Genomic DNA, 8,971 nt, shown 5'->3' on the forward strand with positions numbered 1-8,971 from the left:
ACTTCACTGCACTCCTATTCGAATAGATAGTATTTATGTACGATACTTTCAATCACGATAACCTGTTTCCTCATAAACAGACAAATATGACCATGGCTCTCCAGTCGAATCGGCATTCACGCCAGGACGTGATGAACGTGCAGTCAAGTGCAACGTCAAATTTGACCTACAAGGAACAAACGAATCGTCTGTTATGCATAAACATTTGACTGAGTCCAAGTGAACTTTTCGTTCTCTGTTGTAAATAATACGCTAGAGAACTGTTCTCCGGAAACAAGGCATTTACTGCTATTCCTTTTTTCTAGACAGAACAATGGATAATTTAAGAACACCGGATGAAAGTTTTTATATTCCATTTCTTGACAGATTCGTCATGTTGCGAAACATGGTGGACGAAACAGAAGTACCGCCTGGCTGCAGGGCAGTCAGGATTCTAGTAAGTTGAAATTGGACCGCTCAGCTTTCCAACTAATGATGCAGGTGCGTTCTGTCCCAAAGCAACATCACTGCTAGCTCTGGCTAAATAACCCAAAAAGTTTGCAAATCTCGGCTTCGCAAATTTGGAATATATCTCTGAACCGTTGGGTGCCTTTTCAAACTTTTAAACCTCAGGCTTTTAGTGTCTCTGATTTATTCAAGATTGAGACACTGACAAACAGTAAATCAACCTTTGATTGATACTGGGCTGCCCAGCAGCTTTCATCAGACTTATATATAGCATCATTTCATTGAAAAGTTTTTCTCAGCTTGATATTTTTTCCAGCTTGCTCGTCATGTCATCACAGTTAAATGATGCTACAAACAAGGGATCAGGCTGAGTTCCAGCTGAGTCTCAAATAACACTATCATTTATATTAGTGAATGTTTTCCCGCACAATCACCGACTTTTCAAAAAGTTTTCTTACCCAAGGGGATATCTTGACATCGGAGAGCGAGTATTGCAGGAACTAGTGACTGACGCGTGGACGGCTGGTGTCAGCAGAATCGGGAGTAAGTGGAATCCAGAATAGTGGTTACTACAATGAGAACACGCTGACGTACAACAATAAATACACATCTCTAATATTGGCTGTCCCGGTAGATCAACCGCAACAGAGAATGCATGTGATCGTGACCGACGGTGAGGTGATCACTAATGAGAAAAATAGGTCAATACTGTACGAACAGATAATTGGATTACGAACACAACGGAATGTACGTATGATATCAAGCCCTCGGTCTCCACAACTAATTATGGCTCCGGTCTTTACGCATGAAACATAACGGATATGTCTAGTATTTCTATCTGGCTGTCGATCAGGTGACCAGCTTCCGCGCACGCTCGATGAACACACTAAATGTCACTCGATAATCATCTAATTAACGTGCTAGAGCTAACAGTATTTGACATTATTAAAACTGATCGATCAAAAAGCTGAAATGTGAGACGAAGCGATCAAAGTTTGATGAGCATTGATAAATGGTAAGGACAAAATAATATGGAAATAAATAATAAACATGCGTGGAAAGAGGTTTTTGCTATCAGATTCCATTGCCACAGAGATACCGCAGCATTCAAGTGGCTGCCAACCTACAAATCACCGCAGCAGATGGAAAGTGTCATGTGGCATTGAAATCATTCTGATGGGCGAGCGTCAATCTCCCTAAACACTGCTTCTACCTCAATGTGGCTCAAATTCTTGGTTTTTACATACCGACGGAAATAGGGAAACTTGCACTTTAACTACAACTGCTATGGACGGCTTGGAACGTCACTTTTCTGCGAAGTAACAAGCTTGCCACTGTAAAAAAAGGGTTATTGAATACTTTGGTGACTGCGTCCATCGGGGACAGCAAAAGTCTCTGTGGAGAATGTATTCTTGAAAACCTATCACAATACTTATCAGAATACCGTGATTCATGTCAAAATGAAACATGCTGAATCTTGTAGACGGTTGGTTCCTAATATGAAAGAAGCAGAGCCCGAAATCGAATAAAGGACTTGCATGGGTTACGATTCTCCCCTAAAGTGCCATCTATTACCACATCAAGCGTCATTCTACCTCTAGTCAGTATGTGTTCGGTCTCTCCTCCGAAAGTTCGTTGATTAGGTTTTTGCAAGGCTTCACAGGGTCAAGCAGTAAGCTGTTGCAATGAACACCCGACAAAAATAATAAAAATTGAGCATTTTGGTTGCCAGCGTAACAAACTGCCTGTTTTTCGCGGTCTTCAAACCAGGTTTTAAAGGCACATCACAAACGAATCACTTACATACCGATATTATTTTTGTCCTATTATAGTATAAGTAATACTACAACGGGTAGCACGGATCCAAATTCTGATCCCGTGCTGAAAGATAAAAATTTAGTCAAAACATAGAATGGCATATTCCTTAGCAGTATGCTCACAAGCATGTCAGTATGAATTTGCTTGGACCTGAAAGAAGGGTGAAATGATCAAGTCAGCTTTCGAAAATGCAGGAGATGACAGTGAAGCTGAGGGATGGAGACCAGACTAGGGAGGTAATATCGCATCCTGTATGTCTGCTTTTATTCAGCAGTGCTAATTCCCATCCCAGTATGATTCGGTTCACACGTCCACCTTTGCGTTTTCAGCTCAGATAATGTACTCTGGAAATGCAGAAGTTTACGCATGATCTATCGGACTGAAAGACTATGCTCTGCCGGAACGCAGTACGCTAATCGTAAGGTTCCTTAAATTATCTCAAATATAGTACAATTGGAACATGTGTAGACCTAGCGCCATGCATCTAGTTGAAGCGGCCCATCACTAACCACGGAGTGAATTGGATTTATTGAGTCTACTCCTAAGTCGCTTACTCACTAAAATAATACGTGGTCAAATGCACCAACCTCTTTAAAGGTTTCAAGAAAGTGAACTGCCGAACAACCGAAACATTCTAATAGTTCTCCTCCATCCTTCATGTGACCATTCACTGTCAAGCAAAGATGACCACCGGATCTTCTCCCACGATGCATGATGTGGTAGAAGAAGAAGGATAGTTTACAGTTGCTGTTTTCATATATGAAAATGTATTTGTTCTCATTGGATCTATATGTCAGTGATTTTCAAGGTGGGATGTATATTCAAAAGTTATTCACAACGTCGAACGAGAATATATCCGAATTTCAGCTTGTTGTGAGAGGGAGATCAGACTGTTAAGTAGCTTGGGGCCCCATGAAACTTAATTCTTACTTTGACGAATTATTACGATGAACTCTCCCCATAATTAAGTGGCCAGTGGTGGATAGACCGCACTGAATCGATTGCGCACATCAGTTGGAATTGATAATTACAGACGGCAGTCACCTGCGACTGGCTGGGACCGAATCTTTTGTACGAGGCTTTTGAAAGATGTTTAAAGCTATAGAAAAGGGATGTGATATTATTATTATCAGCAAAAGCTCAAAGTTACGTTCGCTTTATTCCAGTTTTTCTTGTACCACTTTCAAAACTATCAGTTTCTTTCACCTCCGTTCGATGGGTAGTTTTCACTAAAGTAGCTTGTTTGTCGTACAGAGATACATACAGAGATACATACAGAGATCTGTTTGCTTGCTGCGTATTCTAGAGATTAAATGTTCCGTATGTCAAGTAAAACGCTGAAACATTATCCCGCCTCAGTGCTTATGGCTGAATCATTGGTGGGGTGGCCTTCCCTGAAAATTTCAAAGAAAAGCCTAGTGCATTGAACCAAACTCAACCAATCAGGATGTCATCCGTCCATATTTCAGATTCCAAAACTGATTCCCGTTTTTCTACCACTAGGTTTGCTGGAAACATATAGGGAGCAAGCTATAAAAGAATTCTCAGTTACTGTATTCGTAAAACTTTCAGCATCGAAAATCTATCAGCGGTCTACTATTCTTCATACGTTCGGACAAGTACAGACAAGTGCATGCTGGAAGCACGTACTTGTAAAGTAGCAGCAACGCGCCTGCCTTGCATGTTAGACGTCCGGAGTTCAAACCCCGGCATGGCGAACTATATCTACCGCTGGTGAGCTCAAATATGAGTGGAGTTTGATTTCAGTGTTTCCAATCTTGTGCCAGGACAAAAGAAAGACTGTTAAATAATCTTGTGCCCCAGTAGTTTTACAAATGCCTACAGAAAATTAAGGATATCTCATTTGAAAGCTGTTATAGATTTTTGCGTGCGGTGAAAGTTCAATCAAAGAGGCATCTTGTCAGGAATGGACAAGTTGTACTCTGCTTCCGGCGAGTTCTTGCTCAGAAATCTTTGTGAAGAGTATAGAATCGACAAGAACGACAGTGGTAAAATACTAGACTCGCCGAAAATCAGGAAGATGGTTCACAGTTACAGTGTGAAACAATGGGTTTTTATTGAAACTGCTTGAACAAAGTGTGAATAGACTTAGGAGACAGGAAGACGGAGTTGACGCCTGTAAGCAATTATTAGACAGGATCAAATACTGGAAAATTACGGATGTTTTTTTAAATAATTTATGAGAAGAGCAAAAGTCTGGTGTCTTTAAGTGGTAGAAATTAAAAGAATGCATATGCCAGTTGAATTTTTAAAAGCAAAATCAACAGTGAGCTTTTGTGGGGTTCTCAGTAAACTTAAGAGTAGTGTTTCATGTCAAGAAAATAGAACTGGATTTGCTGTTCAAAAGTGACAGGGACCGGATAATTAAGCCAATTATTTAACATAATGCAATGGAACCAGTCCAAAGCGAACTTAATCAGAAGGAATAAATTTTTATAACAAATTTTCCCAACTGAGTTCCCTGCATCCGACCAGGTAAATGTAACGCACACGGGTAAAAACTAACTCTAAGCAGAGCGTTTCTCCTTCAACAAGTCGAAAAGCACAGTCAAAAACAAATTAAAAATAACCGTCAGTTTTCTTTTTTTTGTCCACCTACTCTGTTTTCCAGGATGCCCGAGATACGCTGCACCGTAGGCTGACGGTAGTCACCTAGACCACGTGCTTGGTAAACGCATATAGAAAGATATTCCGTAGTACCACTACTATAATCAGGGCAGTCTTTTATTTCAGCCCCTAAAAGCGAAATTTGCTTCGCTGTTGAAGATAATTTGTTTTTTTCGGTTCGAATTCACTTATTACCACGGACTGAAAGTCAGCTAGAACCTGAGGGTATTTTTTAACACTTCATGTGATGCTGCGTGGTGCGCTAAGTTTGTATAATCCATCCGGCTTGAACCAAGGCCACAGTTTAGCCCGATAATCGATGAAAATTCTCGACACATGGTTGGCCAGTGACTGTTGAAGATGTTTTTTTCGGTTCGAATTCACTTATTACCACGGACTGAAAGTCAGCTAGAACCTGAGGGTATTTTTTAACACTTCATGTGATGCTGCGTGGTGCGCTAAGTTTGTATAATCCATCCGGCTTGAACCAAGGCCACAGTTTAGCCCGATAATCGATGAAAATTCTCGACACATGGTTGGCCAGTGATTAGACAGGTCGTACCAACCAACCCCACAGTCATTCATGTGCGCATGTCCACAGGATCTGAGTGCACCATTTGCCAGTGCGTGTTCTGTAACAGGAGAGAGCGCATACGATAAATTGGGTAGGAGGACGAACTACGAACACGCGTAGACACAGCCAAATATAAATCCAATTTTCCCGGTAAACTGATCAACCAGTCGGTGGTTGGCTACTTTCTCCGTACAAAAGGATTTTGTTAGTGTTGTAACGCGTATTGTGGACATAGCGGTGCCGCTGAAACGTGCACAGGATGGGGCTTTTTGCGAAAATTTTGACGATAGCAGCTTGCGGGATTGGGATTATTTGCACACTTGGTGCTATTTCCAATTACACCGGAACAATACAATGTAAGTATGCTATTCTATTTCTGTTGTCAGTCCTGGAATATTGCGTCATTCTATGGGCATAGTATAATGAATACAAATACACTATTGTTCTCCCCACAGCCTCGAATAAAACGAGTGCGGAGAAGGCTGCAATCGGATGTATCTTTATAGCATTTTTCATCTTCTGCGGGGTCGCAATTTTTCTGTTTATTACGCTCTGCTGCAAATGCAGTGAAACTGTGATGGGGATCCTTGTATCTGTGGCCGGTGGTTTTGCACGTAAGTTTAGCTACCCTCACGTGCCATACTGATTATTCATATTGCCATTTCTGTTTTTTCCGTCTATGAATCGTAGTCAAGGCAAGTAAAATCTTCCTGTGGTCATTGATGACTGCAAACTTTCGTCATGTAAAAGCATGAAGAATTGGATCGACTGTCTCTTGAGGCTAGCTACGTGGCTACATAGGATTATTGGTGTTTGATAATGGCTGTTAAATATAACAATGATAAAACAAACGTGTGAGTCACAGTCATTGAATATGTGCTGCTACGGTCAATGGACCTCTAATGCTGTAGCATAGGGGTCAGTAAATTTGAGTATAGTATTGACTAACCTATCATTCCATATTAACTAGGTCCGTACCACTTAACTTCTTAGAGCATGAGACGTTCGAATCAGTTTCGCAGTCAGTACTGGTCTATTTTAGAGATGTTATTGAAATCAAATCAGATAACTGTTTTCAACCCCATTCTGTGTATCATCCCGGATGGCGGGTTCGTTATATGTCTTATGCCTTCTTAAGTCGTGATTCAATTTCAACAGTATAAACCAGGATTCACCTAAGAAAGGGAAGTTAAACTTTTGGAATGAGAAGGTTTGGGAACCTTTGGGAACTTGAGGCAATTTTTCAGAGAAAACCTGCAGTGTTTCATTACTTTCTTAAACCGTGCATATTTGTTGGTTTCTCAACGGACTATAGAATATACATCAAGGCGTAATGTAGATTATATTAGTTACATGCGTTGAGTACATATACAAATTGTATATTTGGTTTTATATACTGCTAAGTGCATCTGATATGCTGGCGTATGGTTATTAAGCCATGTGGATGAAAACTATTCCGTCATCACCCAGGCTGGTTTCAAATAGCACTTCGCGGCGGTGCTAAAGAATGAGTTTGATGGTCTATACTTCACCACCTCTGAGAGGTTTGGTGACAAATGATAGACCGTATGATCTGCCGCTGTCACCCGACGTAATTCGAGATGACGGATGGATTCATAAAGCTTTTAGAATGTACGCGAAAATTAGGACACATTGAAATTTTGTGCAGGATACATTCTTGAAACACCGCAAGTTCATTCTGTTTGTTTTTTTCATGGTGAATGATTTTATGAACTGATATTTGTCACACAAAGCGCGATAGCTTTTGAGATGCCTCTAGTAGACATCATGATCAGCTGCTTCAGTTCCGTTTATCATAAGTTCTGTTACATTGGTTCAGCAAAAAATCACTTGTTTAATTGTCCGACTACCAAGCTGCATATTTGTAGATATTCTAGCCACTACTCATGAGTAGCGATTTCCTCACCACACATACTAGCAAACAAACTCTAGGAGAGATGTGTTTCGACTACATGTTTCAACTACCTTAGTTTTGGTTATAGAGCAGAATAAATCATATAAATTCCCACCATGTGCGGATTAGACGTGGGATTTTGAAGTTTGTTCACACGACACTTCAGTAGGATTTTTGCAATCGTGTTAAACGAACAATACGAGCACATACCGAAACAATTTATTTCAATAACAGTCACTTCGTTTACGAGTTAGAAGGTGGTGGTTGAGACGTGTTTGTGCACAGTAAATGTCCAACTATTTATGTGTATAGCGAGTCAATACTTTTGACGCCTCAATATCGCCAAAAAAGGCCTGTTGTGCTGAAGTTTTATTCCAGTTTGCGTTTGAAAATTTAACCACAGTTTACCCGTTTGCTTTACGTTCGTACAAACGAGTCACCCGGTTGTTTTTTTATGTGCATTTACTGCTTTCAGTTGTGTTTGCGATCGTCGCCTTCGCATCCTTCCACAAACCACTGATCGACCTGAAAGGTATGGTACCTAACGTTGGCGAGTGGTTATTCGGTGGTATCGTCGCTGGAGCTACGGTTATTCTTACAGCCCTGACAATGGCAGTCTCTTAATCCACCAACACAGATGAAACAAACTAGGACGTGAACACTTATCGCGGCCTGGTATCCACGCAACTCTGATATCCGTGTTACCTTGTTAACTCTGTTCGCCTTTGTTCCCTGCTTCATGAAACGTTATTGAAAACTGCTCGCAAAACATCATTTATTGCGCTGAAATTTTGAGAAACTTTTTTTCTTGTGTCTCAGATTATATACACTTTCCAGATAAACGTCAAACTCTGGGCTTCTGACGAACGCGCGGTTGGTGAATTCACACGTAAAATTTGATAGCGGACCACCTGAGGATTTCTTATGTACATCACTCTACCACCAGAGCCAATGCAACTTCCGAGATATCAATAGCATTCCTTAACGTCTACTGTCACCCCTTGGATTTTCATAACTCAAGGACCATATGTTCCGCAGCATCACCTTACAATTTGTAGGACTGAAGCACTTGCTTGAGTACTTGATGGTCTGTTTCAGAATTCTGATAATGCTTGCGCTGCATGCTCTTTTTCAAAAAATGAGAGAAATGTCTGCGTATTTCCCGTCAGCAAGGTATTCGCTTGGAGGAACCTAAAGATTGAGACTTTAGAGAACATCCGGTGTCCATCTCAGTATCTCATGAATGACGAAACTATACAAAAATAGAGAGACCGGACATCCTTGTTGGACACTACTGCTTGTAGAAAGGCTTTTGGAGAGCTACATATACACTCAGACGACTGCGTGTAAGAGAATAGAAACGGTGCATGATATTCACGAAGTTTTGAGGCATAATCTGACACAGTTACGTTTTGGAAAGAATATAATAGACTCATAAAGTCAACGAAGCCTAAGAATGTGAGACGTCAACGTAGCTCCCGTTGTTAAGCTACTGAATTTAATGGTTAAAGCAGCCTGTTAGTAGGCGAAAGTCAAACAGGCGATGCAACAAGTTGCGATGGGGTGAAGCTGATTTTTCTGTGATTGCC

The 8,971-nt window shown here is 40.8% G+C and overlaps 1 protein-coding gene across 1 annotated transcript; it reads left to right on the top strand.

Annotated features, from left to right (window-relative positions):
• Positions 1-366: 366 nt before the first annotated feature.
• Positions 367-8,232, top strand: T265_13154 (hypothetical protein; the record flags this gene model as incomplete). The annotated part of the gene is made up of 4 exons (XM_009167461.1): positions 367-436; positions 983-1,120; positions 5,923-6,081; positions 7,858-8,232. Coding segments are annotated over 4 exons (516 nt in total), but the record flags the coding sequence as incomplete, so codon positions are not given.
• Between the last annotated feature and the right edge of the window lie 739 nt (positions 8,233-8,971).

This window comes from Opisthorchis viverrini, assembly GCF_000715545.1.
Source record: "Opisthorchis viverrini unplaced genomic scaffold opera_v5_41, whole genome shotgun sequence".
NCBI lineage: Eukaryota > Metazoa > Platyhelminthes > Trematoda > Opisthorchiida > Opisthorchiidae > Opisthorchis > Opisthorchis viverrini.